At 31.7% G+C, this 20,219-nt stretch overlaps 1 protein-coding gene across 1 annotated transcript in view; it reads left to right on the top strand.

Moving 5' to 3' along the window:
* The window catches only part of LOC140448752 (rab GTPase-binding effector protein 1-like), a 35,356-nt gene extending 16,971 nt beyond the window's left edge, over positions 1-18,385 (top strand). The window contains exons 8-10 of the mRNA XM_072541866.1: positions 454-589; positions 3,711-3,827; positions 17,991-18,385. Coding sequence (XP_072397967.1) covers positions 454-589; positions 3,711-3,827; positions 17,991-18,263 — 526 coding nt within the window. The 3' untranslated portion in view covers positions 18,264-18,385. The remainder of the gene's footprint in view (positions 1-453; positions 590-3,710; positions 3,828-17,990) is intronic.
* Positions 18,386-20,219: the final 1,834 nt, after the last annotated feature.

The raw sequence follows: 20,219 nt of genomic DNA, 5'->3' as shown, positions 1-20,219 counted from the left end.
AAACTCAACTAACAATTAACTGTATCCTTTTGAATCATCTAAATGTAAATACTCGTGAGGAAAGAATTAATTTAGAGAAGAAAACATTATTTGTCACCAAGACAACGTACAGCTTCTAAATCATCTCGAAAATCACGTACAAATTCACGCAACATCCACCCTATTCACCAAATTTAGCTCCATCTCACTTTTGGCACCTGTCATATATTAAAAATGCATGCGTGAAAACGATGTTTATCAGAGAAATAATGGCAGCAGTGGAAGCGTATTTTCAGTTTAATTAATCTTAGAAAAGTTATATTTGAGTTTGGTAGAATTTGTCTAGTGATTCTAGTCCATCTGGCCATATGGAAAAGATATCATTCACCATATTGGGGTTTTTAAATCTTTTTGTACAAATATATCCTATATTATAAAATACTAAACATTGGCTAATAAATGCTTTTCTTACAGGAAACAGGTGGATCAGCTCCAAAGAGAGAAAAAACAGATATCAACCCATCAAGAAAAATTAGCCAATTCCGATAGTGTTAATCAAGAAAAAATTAGAGAACAGAGTAATAAAATAGAAGAACTTAGCGAAGCAATAGTAAGTTAATTTTGTATTGCTATAATTTTGTAGCAAAATTAATATGCACAAACTGGCTTCATAGCCCAGTCTGGTTAAAAAAAAGGTCGAAAAATTTCATAGACATAGGTGGGGGTTACTAGATGACGAATAGATGAAAAAGTACTCGTATTTTTACCTTGCGTTTTTTTAAACAATAATTTATGGTCACAATTTGATTTTTTGTCTTTTTTCCCTTTTTTACATAAACAATATTTATATAATTTTTTTTATATCAAGAATATCTTTATTTTCCCGTTTTGTAAATTCAAATTGATAAATAATTTACGGGGATATTTGCAAAAAAGCAGTTTTTTGCACTAATTTATAAATTTCATTAATTTTTTTATTAACAAAATAAAATATTAATACATTTGAACATCTAGGAATTACCGTCTTTTGAATTTGTGCGAAATTTCCCCCCGATCGGTCAAATAGTTTAAAAGTTATTTAATTTATTTATCACCAAGGCTAAATATTTAAACTATTGAACTTGCTCTATTAATGAGGCTAGACACATTTAGCAAATTTCATAGGATTCTTTAAGACTTAAACTATCTCAGAAGTTAAATGCATATTGCGTTTTCATCGAAATTATTTACAAAATAAACGTTTGAAAAAGGGGTATTATTTTTACTTATAAAAAATTGTAATAACTTTTATATTTTTCAAGCTACAGACTTGTATGCACAACCATTGGTTAGCTGGTAAAAAAACTCACATTAAAAAAAAACCTTCTATGACCAATAGTAACGAAGTTAGGGTCTATTTTTTAAAAAATCGTATCCCCATTGCTTATAAACATTAAGAATTAAAATGTGCACAAATTTTGAATGAAAATCTAAACTTTATATTGAAACTTATAGCTATAAAAAATTCATCCAATTTTTCGAACGAAGGTACTTTCGAAAGAAACTTTTTAATCTTATTCCTTTTTTTTTTAATCTGGTGTAGCTCGTCGAAATATGAATAACTACTTTCACTTTCCAGGAAATATCGGAAACCTCGGAAAAATTGAGTCCATTTGAAATTCACCGTAAAAACTTACTTTTTTTTTTAATTTGGCTCGAAGAATAGAAGTCTGTCGCAGTATTAATATGACATAATTTTCACCCCCATCCCCCCTTCCCGGGAAATCTCGGAAAATCCCATGAAATTAAATTTATAAAGTATATAAGTATTATTACATCATTTTCCGGGGGGGGGGGTGAAAATTATGTCATCATTAATAATACTGCGTCAGACTATTACAGACAAATTTCTCAATTTTTCCGAGGTATCCCATATTTCCCGGCCAAAACTATGTAGTTATTCATATTTCGACGAGCTACCCCAGATTAAAAAAAAAGCTTCTAGCTGCAATGGAAGCCGAGATAATGTTAATTTTTCCTACGTGTTTCAATTTGAAGTTCCGATCTCGAAAAAAAAAACGGAGCTGAAACAGTTATCCCCTCCACTTTCCTATGTCGATCTTTCGAAAGTACCTTCGCTCCGAAGGGCTGTAAGTTATTGAATACATTTTATAGCTATAAGTTTCCATATAAAGTTTAGATTTTCCTTCAAAATTTGTGCAAATTTTACTTCTTAATGTTTATAAGCAATGGAGATATGAGTTTTGAAAAAATAGTTTCTAAATTCGTTCCCATTGGCCATAGAAGGTTTTTTTTAAATGTGAGTTTTTTTACCAGCTATCCAATGGTTGTACATACAAGTCTGTAGCTTGAAAAATATAGAAGTTATTACAATTGTTTATAACTAAAAAAACATGCCCCTGTTTCAAACGTTTATTTTGTAAATAATTTCGATAAAAACGCAATACACATTTAACTTCTGAGATAGTTTAAGTCTTAAAGAATCCTATGAAATTTGCTGCATGTGTCTAACATCATTAATAGAGCAAGTTCAATAGTTTAAATATTTAGCTTCAGGGATAAATCAATTAAATAACTTTTAAACCATTTGACCGATCGGGGAGAAATTTCGCACAAATTTAAAAGACGGTAATTCCTCGATGTTCAAATATATTAATAACATTTTATTTTGTTAATAAAAAAATTAATAAAATTTATAAATTAGTGCAAAAAAACTGCTTTTTTGCAAATATCTCCGTAAACTATTTATCAATTTTAATTTAAAAAACGGGAAAATAAAGATATTCTTGATATAAAAAAATGATATACGTAAAAATACGAGTACTTTTTCATCTATTCGTCATCTAGTAACTTCCACCTATGTCTTAAAAGCTTCAGATATCTGCGAAAAATTTTGCCGTGAAATCGATGATTTTTGTATAACCAGACTGGGATATCAATGTTCAACACCCTCAATATAATTTTAGATCTATATTTCATTTAGGGGGCTTTGTAATATGTGTCTTAATATATTTCTCTAATTTTATATAGAGTAGTTTATGCTCAGTAAATGTTAAAAGGTAACTTTTACTTTATTTGTTATAGTTGTAGTTCACTGTATATGGTAGCAACAAAACACAGTGTAAAATTACATGTTTTACAAATATAATGGTAATTATATCATACCAACAGTAATGAAGGGGATGTGCATATAAACAGTAGCTGGATCTTACCGTTACCCAATACAAAACATCTCTCCATAGAATCACAGTACCGATTTACATTAATCGACAAATCCCGAAAGGCACAAAAGCTATAAATATCGAAGATATTCATGGAAGATCATCAATAACCAACGAAAAGTTATGACAATTTGCGCATAATCTTTGATAATGCTAGCCACAGTTGCAGCCGAAACGTCGGGAAGAAATAATTCCATACCACGACCTGTAAACCATGAAAACGGTGTACTATTACAAAATCCAGGCCTACATTAATTAATTACTAAAGCGTTAGGCATTCCTTTTGCTTTATTCCTTCTTAAAAATTGGAACTCGATTGTATGCTTAAATGTTTCTTAAGTACATTAAAGGCGGTCTGGAATTTGATGTAGTTCTTTAAGCTAAATGTCTGTGTAACTAATTAACCCAAGAAAAATAAACTGAAAAGCAAAATATGCATTTGCCTTAACAAATATTTTGCTTTTCATGTACTATAAACATTTTAAACCTAATATCACTTTTTATTTGCAGAAAACCCTGGAAAAACAAAATAGTGAATTAAAATCGAGAGTATTTTCTTTGCAACAAGAATTAGATAACACCGAAGCTGTTCAACAAGATTTTGTTAGATTATCTCAAAGCCTACAGGTTAGTTTTTTTTATTTGCTTACTTTGTTTAATTATTTAGTTGAGTAGTAATTAGACAGTAATCAAACAGGAGAATGGGTTAGGTTGGGTTTAACAGTGTATACAGCGTTATATATTATTAAAAAGTTCCAAAAACCGTTAAAAGGTATCGAAAAGGGTAAAACACTTCAGTACCATTTGACCCTTGATCCATAAACAGTAACTTGCGCATTGAAGGTGACGCGTCGTTGACGTAAAAACGTTGTAAACTAGAAAAAAGCGTTGTAAAATTATCGAAAAAGCGTTACACAATAATAAAAAGCTTTAAAAATCAAAGCAAAGAGTTGTAAAAAGTTTTAAAAAGAGTTTAAGGGCGTCGAAAAGGATAAACCATTTCAGTACACTTTGGCTCCTTAAACTAAAACCTTAAATAAAAAACGGGTGTGGCAGTCCAGTGGGACTGTCGGTAGAAGTTATACTTCTATACACGCGTTCGCCGTTACAAATTTATATGGGAGTCAATCTGCACAATCATTACATATTTAATGCTATAGGTAAGAGAGAGCAGAAAGAGAAAAAGAATTAGGTATATAGGTATATGGTGCATCGTTTGCTGTATATAAACATTTGACCTGTAATAGGAGTATAGTAAATGAAGGATTGTATCAATATTTTTATGAAAATATATATTTTTATTTTCATATATGTATAAAAGGAGTTGAACGCAAAAAAAATTTTTTACACATACTCTGCAGTAAAATTCATTGTTTATTTTGTTATTAATATAAAAATTACAATACAATAAATACACTGCAACATAATTCAATATAATAATACAATATAAATTAAAATGTAATATTCATAAGTATTTAAAACTGCCAATATACATAACTTACTTTACGAAGATAAAAATAAAAAACCAACAACTCGGATTATGTTGTAAATTTTCATTTTATTTTAAAATTTATGTTTTTTGCGTATATTACATATATTTAATAAGATTAACGTGAGGTTTTTAAATATTTCAAAAATAAAAAAGGAAATTCATAATTGGGATTCGAACTCACAACCACCAGCGTATGAACCAAACACGTAAAGGATTTGCCAATTAGACATGACACTAACGGATTTCAAAATTTACAGTTCTGGGTAAAACAGTGATTATTTTGAAATACAAAAGCCTAAAATAATTATAAACGTTTAATTTTAAATAATACAAAACATATCACATAAATAATAATATTAATACATATTATATTATATATAATATTATATATATATATATATATATATATATATATATATATATATAAATATATATATATATATATATATATATATATATATATATATATATATATATATATGTATATGTGTGTGTGATTGTGCATTATTGGCTTCGGAGTCTCTGTCCATTCGCCATCTTACCTTTATGGGATTATTTTGTATTTTTTATTCGGAAGCTATAAAGGAGTGACCCTTGCTTTCTTCTCGTTTGCTATACAATCATAGTCCTGCTCTAATTTTACAAAGAAATATTTCCTATATATCTAATTTTACAATTATACCTTAGATTTTTATTTCTCTTATAACATATTCAGCTTGTTTTGAATAATTTCCTTTTGTTGTGTTTTTTTTTTATTTTTTTTTTTTTTCTTTTTTTTTTTTTATTTTTTTATATATACATATATATACACACATATATTTATTTATTTGTTTTTTTTCCTATCTTTTTATCTTATATAATTTGGGATATTAGACTAGGATACAATTTGACGCTCAGGGGTCGATCAGAGCATTTAGACGAGACAGGTGGACCTCGGATAGACTTAGGGCTTTGCACAAAGGGAAAAAAACATAGGCTATAAACTTAATCTAATACATAAAATATGTTTATACAAAATTTGATAAATATTACAATCTTCTAAACTTAATAATTGGGTTAGGTTATATGGTTTGGTGATTTTGGGTATTTTGGTTATTTCTTCATTTAATACTTTTACTTCATTACTTATTTTAGAACAGCCTAATATCATGTGCTCTGTTGTACCTTCTTCTCCGCATGTACAATTAGGAGAATCACTTAATTTTATTTTATATTTATACTGCGGAGTTAAAACATGGTTGAACCTTAATCTGCACAATACAGAGAAAAACCGCTTACTTCCCGACAGTCTTGAGAACCAAGATTGGCTAGGAGGCTCGGTAACTATGTTTTTATAAAATTTTCCTTTTGGACTGCTTCTATACATTTCTCTCCATTCTGATAGTAATATGGGCTTTACGTGGCAAGCAATTTCATTGTGAGGACATTTATACTTTAAATATTCTCCTGTTCTACTTCCTATTTTAGCTTCTTCGTCTACTTCTTCATTTTCTTTTATTCCACAATGCCCTTTAATCCAAACAAGTGATACATTAACCTTTTGAGCTTGTAGTTCATGAAGTTTAGTAATTATTTTGGTAAAAATATAATTACTATTGACCTGGTGGATATTTTTTATTTTGATAACAGCACTTTTACTATCTGAACAAATTGCAAATGATTCTTCTGTAACTTTCATATTACTTATATATAGAAGAGCTTCTAATATAGCGATTAATTCTGCCGTATATATTGTTAGTTTTTCATTTAATTTATAAGATTTTTTAATGTTATTATGTGAATCAAATATAGCGCAACCTACTTTATTGTTACTCTTTGATGCATCGGTGAATATATAGCGACGCCTGGGAAGATACTTTTCTAAATCTTGCTTAAATATGTATTGCCTAATTCTTGGGTGAAATTTTGAATAATCTTGGAGAAAAACACAGTTAATTGGATGGATGTTGTAAATATTTATACTATATAATGGATCTATATCTGAAGAGTGTATTTCTTCTATTACGTTATGTATTACATAATATGACTCTGTAATAGTTAAACTTTTTTTCGACTTCCAATAACTGTGGGTAAGATCCGATGTCAACAGTATATTAATTTTTTGGACTAAGTCGCTTTTTTTGGAGCTTAATTTAGCTATAAAATTGGAAGCTAAAATCTTTCGGCGATATTTTAGTGGAGTTTCCGCTACTTCTGCAAATAAACAATCAATTGGTGTACTTTTTAAAGCCCCTAGGCATAGTCTTAGACACTTATTTACTACGTGGTCTATTTTTTCTAGTTGACTTTTTGAAGCTTGGTCGTAGAAGAAACAACCATAATCCAGTATTGACCTAATGTAGGATTTGTACAGAAGGATTGCTACATTTGGATCTGATCCCCATTTTGTTCCACATACTGACCGTAAGATGTTAATTCCTTTTTCTGTTTTCTTGATTAGATAATCTATGTGATTTTTCCATGTCATTTTTTTATCTAAATGCATTCCTAGGTATTTTACTGATGCACGTACGCTATACTTTGTTGTATCCAATGTTAATTCGGTTGGAATGTTTTTTCTTTTTCTCGTGAAAATGCAAACTTCTGTTTTTTTCCTGGAAATTTTTAGTCCATTTTCATTACACCATTTATTGAGGTTCTTATAAGCTATATTTAATTTTTTGCACCCTTCTTCAATATATTGACATGGTGAATATATACAAATATCATCGGCAAATTGTAATATAGAAATGTTCTCAGATTTAATTTTACATTCCAGATCTGCTGTGTATATTAAGTATAGTACAGGGCTTAGTATACTTCCTTGTGGTAACCCAATATTGGTCGTTTTAGGGCCCAATATTTCATCATTTATATTTATTGAAACTGTTCTATCGGAATATAGTAATCTGATACGTGAGGTCAAAGCTTGAGAAATTCCCATTTTTTCCATTTTTTCATAGAGAATGTCTAATATCACATTATCATATGCTGATTCTATATCTACAAAAATTGCTGTAAGTGATTTGTTGTTAGTAAAAGCGATATTTATATCACTTACTAGGTTACCTACATTTTCAATGGTTGAACATCCTCTTCTGAAGCCAAACTGTAATTTAGGTAATTTTTTATTGTTTTCAAGCCAATGAACTAGTCTGACTTTGATCATTCTTTCTAAAGTTTTTAAGACACAAGAAGCTAGAGAAATTGCTCTATATGAATCTGGATCTTCCGCATCTCGATTTGGCTTTAGAATTGGGATTGCTGAATATTCCTTCCAGCTTGTTGGAAATTCTGCCCGATTCCATGTAGTATTTATTATTTTGCGAAAAATTTCTATACTTGATTCTGACAAACTAGCGAGCATTTTATAATAAATGTTATCAACTCCGGGCGCTGTATTATTGTTAGTTTTGAGGCTTTGTTTTATTTCCATACTTGAGAATTCCCTATCTATATCATCCGTGCTCAGTAAACTAATCGGCCGAATATTTGTTTCCACCCAACTTGGAGCAATTTTATTGAAGAACATTTCTACCCACTCCCCTTCCTGGGTCCTATTTTTTGGAGGATTAAATGTATTTTTTATTTTCTTTATATATTTCCATATATCTTTTATAGGTGTGTTTCTGTTAAGTTGTTTACAAAAATTTTGCCAAGAATCTTTTTTGCTTTGTAATATTATTTTTTTGGCGACTGCTACTGAATTTTTATATTTTAAATAGTTAGTTAAATTTGACTGCCTTTTGTAAAGCAAAAAAGCTTCTTGTTGACATTTAATGGCATTTGCACATCTCTGATTCCACCAAACTTTGCTAAATTCTGATTTGATCTCTGTTCTCTTCTGTGGGATTGCTAGTTTTGTAGCATGATTTAGTGACTCTATAAAACTTTTATAAGATCTTTCGTTATTACTTTCATCTAAGTGTTCATCTACTATCTGAGAGAAAAGGGACCAGTCAGCTTTATTTAAATTAACTTTGTTTTTACACTTAAAGGATACTTGAGTAGTATTAAAATGTGTTTTAATTAGAACAGGAAAATGATTGGAAGTACCTAATGGTATAATATCAGTTTTCCAATCACAATTTAAAGTTATATCTCTAGAACATATTGTTATATCTACAGCAGATTTATTATTACTTCCAAATCTAGGTATTAATGTTTCGCTTCCTGTATTTAAATAATTTAAGTTACACTCCTCTATAGCACCGAGAAGCCTTGAACCCGATATATCTGAATAACTATTTCCCCATGCAGTATGATGACAATTGAAATCGCCTCCTACCAAAAATGGCTTTTCTAGGCTATCAAAAAAGGCAACCCAATCTGTTTCTCTAATGTTTAGTTTTGGTTTGGCGTATATAGAGTATAGGTGGATTTTGATATTTTTATTTATTGACACTGATACCGACACACATTCTACGAACTTTATTGGAGTAAATTTTGGCTTAGGAAAAAATGTAAGGAATTTTTTTAATAAGATTGCAACTCCTCCATAACCGTCATTACGGTCGTGTCTAAATATATTAAAATTATTAATAAAAAAATGTGAAGATTCCTTTAACCAGGTTTCCGAAAGCAACACTACATTAATCTTATTATCGAAAATGTATTTTTCAAAATGACCTTTATTACACAGAATTGATCTAGCATTCCATTGCAGTATATTTAAGTTACTCATAGTCTGATAGAATTTGCGTTATACTGTCTTTTATATTTTCAATAAGTGTACTATTTTTAATTTCTATATTTGAAAAAGTTAAAACATCTTTGATAAGATTTAATATTGATTCGCGAGTTTTTATCTGTTTACTTAAAGTGCTATTATCATCACAACTATTATTATAATTTGGTATATTTTTAAATTTATTGAAAACAGGTTCTGTTAAAATTTTTGGATTTGAAATTATTTCTTTGTGTTTTTCGAATGTTTCATCGATCTCTGGGGTTATAGCTAACCTCTTTCTTTTTAAAGTAACAGTATACCGGTTTGAATTTGTGTCAGTTTTTGCTACACTTGAAAAACTTTTTTCGTGCTTAGAAGAAGCCTCAGCGTATGATAAGTTTTCATATACCATAGTTTTTTTTATACTCTTTTGTCTACTAAATTCTAAACAATTTTTTTTATCAGTGGCGCAATGCTTTTCTTTACAATAAATGCATATTGGTTCATTTTTTTGGCAATTTTCTACTTTATGGTCTTCTCCACAATTTTGACAGCGTTCTTTTGATCTACACTGTGTACTAATATGGCCGTATCTTAGACATTTAAGACACTGCATTACTCTTGGCACGTATTTTTCGACTTCATACACCATTTTTTCTATTATTACCCTAGTAGGTAAAAGTTGACCTCTAAATGTAACTATAATTGTAGTTGTTGGAACAATTTCATTTTTGTCATTTTTACGTGAAATTCTTTTTACGTGACTTACTTCTAAATTATATCCTAATTTCGGTTTAATAATTTCTTTTAATTCCTGTTCCGATAATTCTAAATCTATTTGCCTTATGACTCCCTTTACGTGAGTAAAAAACATTGGAATGTATGTATCGTATTGTTTATCCTTTAATGACTGTGCTGTTAATAATTTATTTGCGCTTGCATAAGAAGTTAATTCAACCTTTATTTTATTAGCTCCTATTACCGATATGTTAACTATATCATGTTTAATTTCTGGTATTGCATTAATTATTAGTCTAGCCGTAGCTATTTTATGTAAATTGCCTATTTTACCTGTTTTACTTTGAATATAAACAAAAAATGGCCCATTATCTTTTGAAGAATATTGATTTATTGTGTTAATGACCGTGTTTACGTTTAAATTTTTTCCGGAAACAATTTCAGAAACATGATCAGTACTTATCTGTGAAATAGGGTTGATATTTTGAAATCCTCTAAATTCCTCCACTGGAGAAGGTGGAAGATCCGGATGGGACACATCCATATCACCTTCCAACTCATCTTTTTCGGGGGGTTTTCTACCCCCGCTACTAACACTCATGATCTTTAAACCACTTAAATTTTTCTTTTTTTTTTTTAAATCGATATGTGTAATTTTTATATGAATACACTAGTTTTTTTTAATTACAAGGTGATAACACCGATTTCGTTAATTAGATTTTAAGTATCGCACGTCTATTCGCTTTGACGAACCGAATCCAACTGGATATATATGTATATATATATACAATATTATATATATAATATATATAATATTAAATATATATACAAAAGGAACATTTTTATTCTCGAGAGAGGAAGAGAGAGAAAATATATCTTCTGTCTCTCTCTTACTCATTATCTTACATATGTAATGGTTTCACAGATTCACTCTCATGCAAATTTCCAACGCCGACCGTGCGTATAGAAGTATAACTTCAAAAAGAAAGCGTTATAAAAGCATTAAAAGTACCGGAAAATCTTTAAAACGTGTTATATACGATTAAAAAGATTTAAAAAACGTTAACATACGCCAAAAAAGATAAGACAGTTCAATATGCTTTGACTTTTGACTCGTAAACCGTCAAGGTCACACGATGTTAACAGAAAAGCCTTGTAAAACAGAAGAAAGCGTTGTAAAATCATTAAGAGTATCGGAAAAACTTTAAACCGTGTTACATTCAATTAAAAAGTTTTTAAAAACGTTATCAGGTTTAAAAAGTCACACAATGCTAAGAGCAAAGCGTTGTAAAACAGAAAAAAACATTGTAAACCCAAAATCAGCGGATTTAAGGTCACGTGTTGATAACAAGGAAGCGTTGTTAAACAGAAAAAATGGTTAAAAATGGTAAAAGTATCGGACAAGTTTTTATAACAGACCGCTTTCATAAAAAAGGCTTCATAAAAGAGTACTTCGTTAATGCAAAAGCGTTGGAAAAGAAAGAAGCTTTGTGGAAGCGTTAAAAGTATCCGAAAGGTTTAAAAAGCATTACACAAACTATAAAATAGTGTCAGTTTACCTTTAAACTTTAACCAGCGCATTTAAGGACATGGGTTGTTAACAGAAAAGCGTTAAAGCAGTGCAAAAGGCGTTACACAATAAAAAGGTTTAAAACGCGTTAAAATGTATCGAAAGAGATACACCACGTCAGTACTCTTTGACATTTGACTTCTAAACCTCAACCAGCCCGTTTTAGATCCTACGTCGATGATAAAAAAGAGTTGTATAACAAAAAATAGCGCTGTGGCGATTAAAAACGCAAACAATACGGATAAATGACTTCAGTATGCTTTGACTTTTGACTCTTAAATGTACCAACGCCTTTAATATCACGCAACGCTAACACAAAAAGTTGTAGAAGAAGAAAGTGTTGTTAGAAGCATCGGAAAATCTTTAATCCTGCTGTACCGTTCGAGTCAACTATGCAAATGTACTGTTCGGGTGAATATAACCCAACTATGGTTAACGGTAACAAATCTTTATTAACAAAAAATTATAGTTAATTAAACAAAAATTATGTTGCTAATGTAAATTAAACCTTATTAACAAAAATAAAAGGCATTTTTTTCTTTCCCAGAAAAGCCTAAGAACAAATACCTACAAAATTTAATTTAGTTTACCACTGGGACACTAATAAAAAGAATGGGTTTTACAAATATGTTTGTGACATATACAACATAAAATATTAGTCTTGTTATCGTTTTTAGAGCAAAATTTACAGCGTGCTCGTTTAGCAGGCGGAGTTGGATTGTCCATAGACGATTCACTAGAATTTCCATCTTCTCTTCTCGCTTGTGTTCGTGTTCTTTTTACCAGTTCTTATGAGTCTTAGTTCTTGGTAAATTTTTCCTGGAAAGGATAAGTGGTTTCACCAGTGTTTTTCCCAATTCCTCAAGAAAAATTTGCCGTTTTGTAAGTTTGTAGGTGGGGGTTTATTGATGTCCATAAAACGAACGCGTTGTAGGCAGAAATGTCCAGCATATTATAAAAAACAATCATAGGCCAGCGATTTGTCTTCCTCTTACATGTATGTATATGTACCAACAAGCTGATCTAGAGTATCCACTGCTCCCTTACTGGAATTATAATCTAAAATGATTTGGGGCTTTTTGTCATTTCTGTCACTAATAGCCTTATCATGATGTAAAGTACTCATAAGAATAACATTTTTATTCTTTTTAGGAATATATGTAGTTAACAACAGTGGTATCTTGCGTGAAGTAAAAAGACGAACTATGAACTTCTTTATTCGCAATTTGTGCTGGAAGCTCTGGCTTATTTTTTCTTATAGTCCCCAGCATTGTATTTTTTCTTTTTAGAAGAAGATGTCCTAAATTGTATGATGTAAAAAAGTTATCACAATATTGTGGCCTTTCAACTCACTACACAACTCGCACACCACATGCATTCCCTGATTCCGTTCCGACGCGGCACCTGCTTCCTTTCCTGTATAGATCTGCAATTTTAGTACTATACGAGCAACATCTGCTTCAAACTCTTGCAAAGTTTCACTTGCTCGTTGAATTCTACTTCTTAGTTGCGCCTTGTAGACTTGTTGTAGATGAGCATCTCAGTAACGTTTGTCTAGTCGAGTGAACAAGGTCTGGTAACATTTTTCTTGGCCCTTAGGAATTGATCTTAGGATATCCGCAGCATCACCTCGTAAAGCAGCAGTCAAGGAAACAGCTTTTTCTTGTTCTGTCCAATGATTGGCTGTCGCAATAGCTTCAAATTGTCTAAGGTATATGGACCAAGAAGACTTTCCATCAAAAAATTTAAGTAAAAATCCTTTATAAAAGGTATATAAATCAAGTCCTCGTAGACACTTCGTCTCAGGACCAGCAAATTTATTATCATTTTTTTTAGAAGTTTCTTCGATCTTAATTAAAACTGCTTCTTCTGCTGATTGAAAATCGAATGTCTCTGGGAAATATCCATTCTTGTTAAGAACATTCTTCAGTCGTTCTTGGAGGATCTTCTTGGACCCGCTGCAGTCTTCATCGCGTTCTTCTAGTTGCTCACGCAACTGTTTTACTGAAAGTTGAACTAGCAGCATCTTTGGTCAGGCACACACGTATTTTTTAAATGTTCTTTTTTTTACAAAGATCACTGCCGAACTACGCGGCTGTTCCCGACGAACAATACCTTTCAAAAGTTCAAAAGTCTTTTTTTTTTATTTAGCAATCACTGCTGAATTTATTTCTAAATCTCACACCGTAACACCAACTGTAACGTTTTTTAATAAAACGAGCGGTTCAAATTTATATAAATATATTTATTTATAAGTTTACAGTTCGGTAATACCTTATCAGCTAAACTTAACTCCTAGAAGGTAGGCTTTTATATAAAAGTCACTATGTACTCGAACAATCTGGAGTAGCCCACCTCCAATTCGTCTCATCGCTTGTCGGGTCAAACTTTCCAGCGGTCGACAGTTCCCGTCGCATCTAGAAGGACAGATCATTCTCGTCCCGGGCTGCAACCGTTATATGGGCTACGTAGAATGCATGTTCGTAACATTATTATAAACTCAGATGAAACTATGCAGCAAAATCAGCACTCTATAGGTCAATGTGTAGGTCAATCCATGACTCGCGTCATTAACAGAAAAGCTTTGTAAAATTAAAATAAAGCGTTAAAAGAAGTTTTTAATACCATGCGTTACATGGTATTAAAAAGTATTAAAATGCGCCGTAAAAGATACAACACTTCAGCACACTATGATCTTTGACCCTTAAACTCAACCAACCATTTATAGGTAATGCATCAATAACAGAAAAGCGTTGGAAAGCAAGAAAAAAGCATATAGAAGCATTAAAAGCGTTAAAACGCGCCAATACGGATTAATTACTTCAGTACTTTGACTTTTGACCTCTAAAGAAAAAAAGAAAGTGTTGTTAAAACGTTAAAAGCATCGGAAAAGCTTTAAAAAGTATTACACGATATTAAACACAAGGAGGTGTCAGAAAAAGATAAATCACTTCAGTAAGAAATCGCTCTAAACCACAATCGACGTTTCCGATGTCACGTGTCGTTGACAGAAGAATTGTAAAGCGTTACACAAGGCGTCTAAAATGGTAATATTTTAAGTACAATTTAACCTTTTACCTAGGGAACCGTATTATTGTTCTAAAGCTATTTTATTGGAACATATAATTTTTTAAATTTTTATACTCTTTGGGAATTTTTTTAGTTTGATCTGCCGCCAAATAGTTCACGTAACGTTACCCTTGGTGCACCACTTTGAGATGAAATTGCTTTAGACCCTGAAAATAACTTGATAAGTCACATTTTTTGGTTTTGTGCAGGAGAACATTTTCAAAATTTAAAACTCTGTGATTATGTTAAAATACGTCTTATAATTAATCAGTAATAAAAAGAAAAAAATTTGTTATATTGATTGTTGGTTAACGTTTTAGTTTTTTTTTTATTTATATCGCATATTACTGGTATTAATTGTTTTTTATTCGTCTACAAGGACTTAACAAATTTTTCCCCTGTGAATAAGGACATCACAGTATTTACCTACAAAATAAAATGAAACAAATATATTTTTGATGCAAAAAGTATCAAATGAAACATTGTCATAAAACATTTTACAATATAATTCCAGTTTTCCAGGTACTGACGATACCCTGTAGTCTTCTTGTAGTCACATACTTTTGACTATGCCCTGTATATATGTTTCGACATGCCCATGTCTATCAGTGAACGTTACCCTTTATATATGTTTACTCATACCTATCAGTGGACGCTACATACTTTGACATAATCTTGTTTTTCATTAGCTTTATTGTATTCGCTCCGTGCGTGACCATGGTAGGGGTACTTTGAAACGATAACAGCGTGCGTAGCGGCGAAACATGACAAAATTGGACCTACCTTTTTACACATAAATTTTATCAAAAATGTGTGCAAATACATATTGCGTATTTAATTGTGCTAATAATAGCAAAAATAGTAAGTGTAGTTTTTCTAGGTTCCCAAAGATTACATATAAATTATAGAAAAGAAAAAGATGGATCCGTGCTATTAATATGAAAAAGTAAATATCACATAACTTCATTTTTATGCAATTGAAATAGGAAAAATTTTAATTATTTACCTTAAATGATATTTTATAAGGCTTCAAGCTAACTGCAGAGTGCCTGATGACTTTAGCTTTTATTATCATAACTTTTACTATTACTGTTTTTAAATATATGCTCTTTCGCGTGAAAAACTTGATTTGCCAGTACTAGATTTTTCCTTTCTTTTCCGTTTGTGGTTGAAATCATATATTATGATGAATTTTGAGAAACCCAGTTTTTAATACTACATTTATTTTGTACACAAACTGAAAAAATATAATTAAAAAGTTAATTATTAATAATTGTCAATTTCGCATGTATTTAACAATGTCAAACATATGTCATATGTTTAACCTGAAAATTGGTAGGTCCAAAACTGTCAGATGAAGGCGGTAGGTGTCGCGTCAGTCACGCACGGAGCGAATACAGTCCATCTAATTTACTTACCGTTGCACGTCATTATCATTGACAGAGATCGAAGTTGACATAGTTGCCAAAGTATAAAAAAATCCTGAATCCATTTTAAATCAAATAGATCACATAATTATTGCAAAAGTGGATTATACAACAAAAGAAATTAATATTTAATGTAAATAAATAGAAACAAAACAAGAGTTAAAAAATAATCTTGTTAAAAATAATTTGAGCCGCTTGTAAGCGTCGTATAAAGATGTAAAATGGAGTACATAGATATTTATTTTATTTTATGTAAAATGTAAAATAAAAAGTGTCAACACCGCAACTGTCAAATAAGTGTTACCAATTTATGCCAAAATATCACCTTCGTTCGATTACAGTTACAGTGTGGTCTGATCAAATGTTCTTCATAAAAACGCTTTATAATGCATTTATACAAATTAAATACAAATACAAAAAATACAATTAAAAACATATTATTGTGTATTTCTTTAAGTTAACATTAATAGAAATCTTAAAATATTATTTCTACGCGTATATAATAAAATATGTCTAGTGGCTGTAATGCCAGTGTACTCGGCAAAGTGATTCTAAAAAAGAACACACCTACCGCCTAAATATTTCGTGTTGGTATCATGTGACCTCACGGGCTATGACGCGGATGACGTGCAACAGTATGTAAATTAGATGAGGTATACATAATTCCAATCGTTTGATACCTCAAACGATACGATCCAATAAAAATATGTCACAGTGGCTTTTTGACACGACGCCATGTTTGTTTTAATAATCGTCTTCATCCACCCTTTCCATCGGTACCTCATATCTTATGATCCGTCTAGCTGTTTCCGAGCTGTACGACTTTGTGACCAATTTTAACCTTAGATTTTCTTATGGAGATTTACTTGAGATAATGATCAATTTTGTGCTCGGATTGACGTTGTTACGCTTCTTTAAAGACCTTGTAGGTTCCTGGAAGTTTCGTTTGATTTTTTAAATTTATTTATAAGAATATCAACTTTACTTCATGCTGTACCATGAAATGACACAAAAGCAATCTTGTACACGTGGACATCTTCCACACTGGTTTCCCGTTTTATTTTCACATAAAAAAAACTTTGTAATCTCGGAAACTAGGTAACCAAGCCCGCTAAATATAAGTTTATTTCGTAATTATTTTTGAAAGAGTTCATATTTTTTATAGTAAATTGTCTTTAATGTTCAGAGATTGCATTAAAACATTTCTTAGCACATTTACAAGGTTCGCTAGTTGCATGAGACTTGCATGAGTTTTTCCCACGAACACAAGGTAATTGATCACTCGAACACTCAACCGTACCTGCCATGATTATTTTTATTATCAGATAAAAGTACCAAACGTAAATAATCACTTTCACTTTAAAATAAAACAAACTGAATACTAACATAACCTTCAGAACAAAGAAACTAAAAGCATCTGTAGAAATCAGGTTACCCAATGTAGCATTTCATTGTTGCTAAGTACTAGGATTATGTGGACCTATCAACGTTTTCCCCTGTTTGGAATGGTTATGTCAAGTTCGTTTCCTGTACAGAGTATTTTCAAACACTTATATCTTTTAACTTATTAAGATATTACTCTATATTGTGTTGCTAAAAATTGGTATTAAAACCGAGAAATGTCAAAAATTGAACTTATCAAGTTCTTTCCCTGTGGTCTTCAATTGTCGGAGGGAAGCATGTGGAGCCATACATGATAAGCAGCTGCTTTGTGAATAGTAGATGTTTAAAATCATCTCCAGTCATATGATTCTCGATGCGACCATCTCAGACAAAACGTACTATGCATACGCCGCTCTCTGGTAACTGTATGAAAATTTAAACTAATTCCACTGTTTTTTTGCAGGTCCAGTTAGAAAAAATTCGAGAATCAGACACGGAAGTGCGGTGGCAGCATGACGAAGACGTAGACGAATGTCCGAACTGCCGCCAGGGTTTTTCCTCGTCGAGGCGCAAACAACACTGTCGACACTGCGGTCAGATATTCTGCCAGAACTGTCTGGCGCGAACGGTGCTCTCCGGTCCGAACAGTCGCCCTTCTAAGGTATGCGACGTCTGTCACACGTTGCTGGACAAGTCGTCGGCGCCGTATTTTAGCGAAGCTGCGCCAATGACCTAAGGGCGGTCGTTGTCGTTTCGGAATTGTAGATGTGATGTTAATGTCTTTAAAGTCTAAGCGTGTATAGATTTATTAATTGTATCTATTTAAAATTGAAGCATTAAAGTTTTAAATTACCGATAGTCTGTGTTTTATTATTGGAAAATTCGTAGGCAATCAGGAGGGATTTAAGGAAATTTAAAACCGATAATATTAAATGTACTATACGAGAAAATAACAGCCTAAAAGTTCTACGTAGAAAGCTAACGAATGGGAAATGCAAAATTCATAAATTAAGAAACAAGCAAAATGAAATAATATCACGTAGACACGAGTTAATACAGGTCCTCGAAGAGTTTACTTACAAAGAAGATCATAAATCAAGGTTCCGAACTAAGCCCAGAAATAAAGGTAAATGAGATTCGACAAGCGTTAAGAAAAATGAGAAATAACAAAGCCCCAGGCGAGGATGGAATTGTAATAGAAGCTATCGTAAATGGAGAGATATTGTATTAAATAAATTAAGGAAACTATTAATTCTATGTTTGCACCAAAGAGAGGTGCATACAGAATGGAACAATGCTATAACCATCCTTTTGCATAAAAAAGAAGATAGAACGGACCTAGAAAATTATAGACCTATTAGCCTGTTGAACCACATATACAAGCTCTTCACTAGGTTAGTGACATCAAGATTGGAGAAAAAATTTGATTTCTACCGACCGAGAGATCAGGTAGGATTCAGATCAAATTATGGTACCAATGATCACCTCCATACAGTAAAGACGCTCATTGAAAAATCTATAGAATACAACAAACCTCTTGTACTCACTTTCATAGATTTTCATAAAGCGTTCGACACGATCGAAATATATAGCCTTATAGAAGCAATGAATGACAGCAGGATTGACCATAGGTATAGTGAACTTATTTACAATATTTACAAAAATGCCACTATGACTGTTAAGATACACGATAAAACCCTACCAATAAAAATAAAACGTGGGATAAGGCAAGGAGATACATTGTCACCGAAATGATTCATAACGGTATTACAGTATGCCTTTAAAATGGTAAATTGTGACCACAGAAGAGTAACAACAGACGTCGAAAAGCTTAACCATCTCCGTTTCGCAGATGACATTGTACTTATCACAGATAATTTAGGAGAAGCCACAGATATGTTAAATAAATTGGACTTTGCATGTTCGAAGGTGGGCTTCAGAATGAACTTGACCAAAACTAAGTTTATGACAAATAAGTTCCCAATAACCATTTAACTATTCAAAACAAAGTGGTAGAACTGGTGGAGAAATATACGTATTTGGGTCATGAAATAAGAATCAGCAGGGATAACCAAACATGCGAAATCCAAAGACGAATTACTTTTGGACAGCGTTTGGAAAACTACGAGACACATTTAGGGCCAACATACCAATTAGCCTCAAAAGAAAAGTATTTCACCAATGCGTATTACTGGTCATGACCTACGGGGCAGAAAATATGACTCTAACCAAGACTTTGTCTTCGAAATTGGAACTACAGTATACACAACCTTGGAACGATCTCTGCTGGGGCTGGGAGTGACGTAGCGGTACCGAATAAGAAACGAAGATCTGCGAAGAAGGACGAGTATTGCTGATGTTGTGGAACGCATAGCGGAACTGAAATGGAACTGGTCAGACCATGTAGCGAGAATGTATGACTCACGATGGACAAGCAAAATCACAAAATGGAGGCCAAGAGCAGACAAACGTAGTAGAGGAAGACCACCTACACTTTGGGCTGAGGACATCAGGCGTATCACCAAAAATTTGCAACAAAGAGCACAAAATCACAAAGAATGAAGAAGTTTAAGGGAGGCCTATGGCCTGCAGTGGACGTGATAAATGAAGGCTGGACGATAATGACGATGATAATTGAAAATTTTTACCCAATAACCTTCACAATTTTATGAAGATATGCTGCAAAGATTGT

Source organism: Diabrotica undecimpunctata, chromosome 8 (assembly GCF_040954645.1).
Source record: "Diabrotica undecimpunctata isolate CICGRU chromosome 8, icDiaUnde3, whole genome shotgun sequence".
NCBI classification, from domain to species: Eukaryota; Metazoa; Arthropoda; class Insecta; order Coleoptera; family Chrysomelidae; genus Diabrotica; species Diabrotica undecimpunctata.
This window is presented reverse-complemented; position numbering and strand designations above follow the sequence as displayed.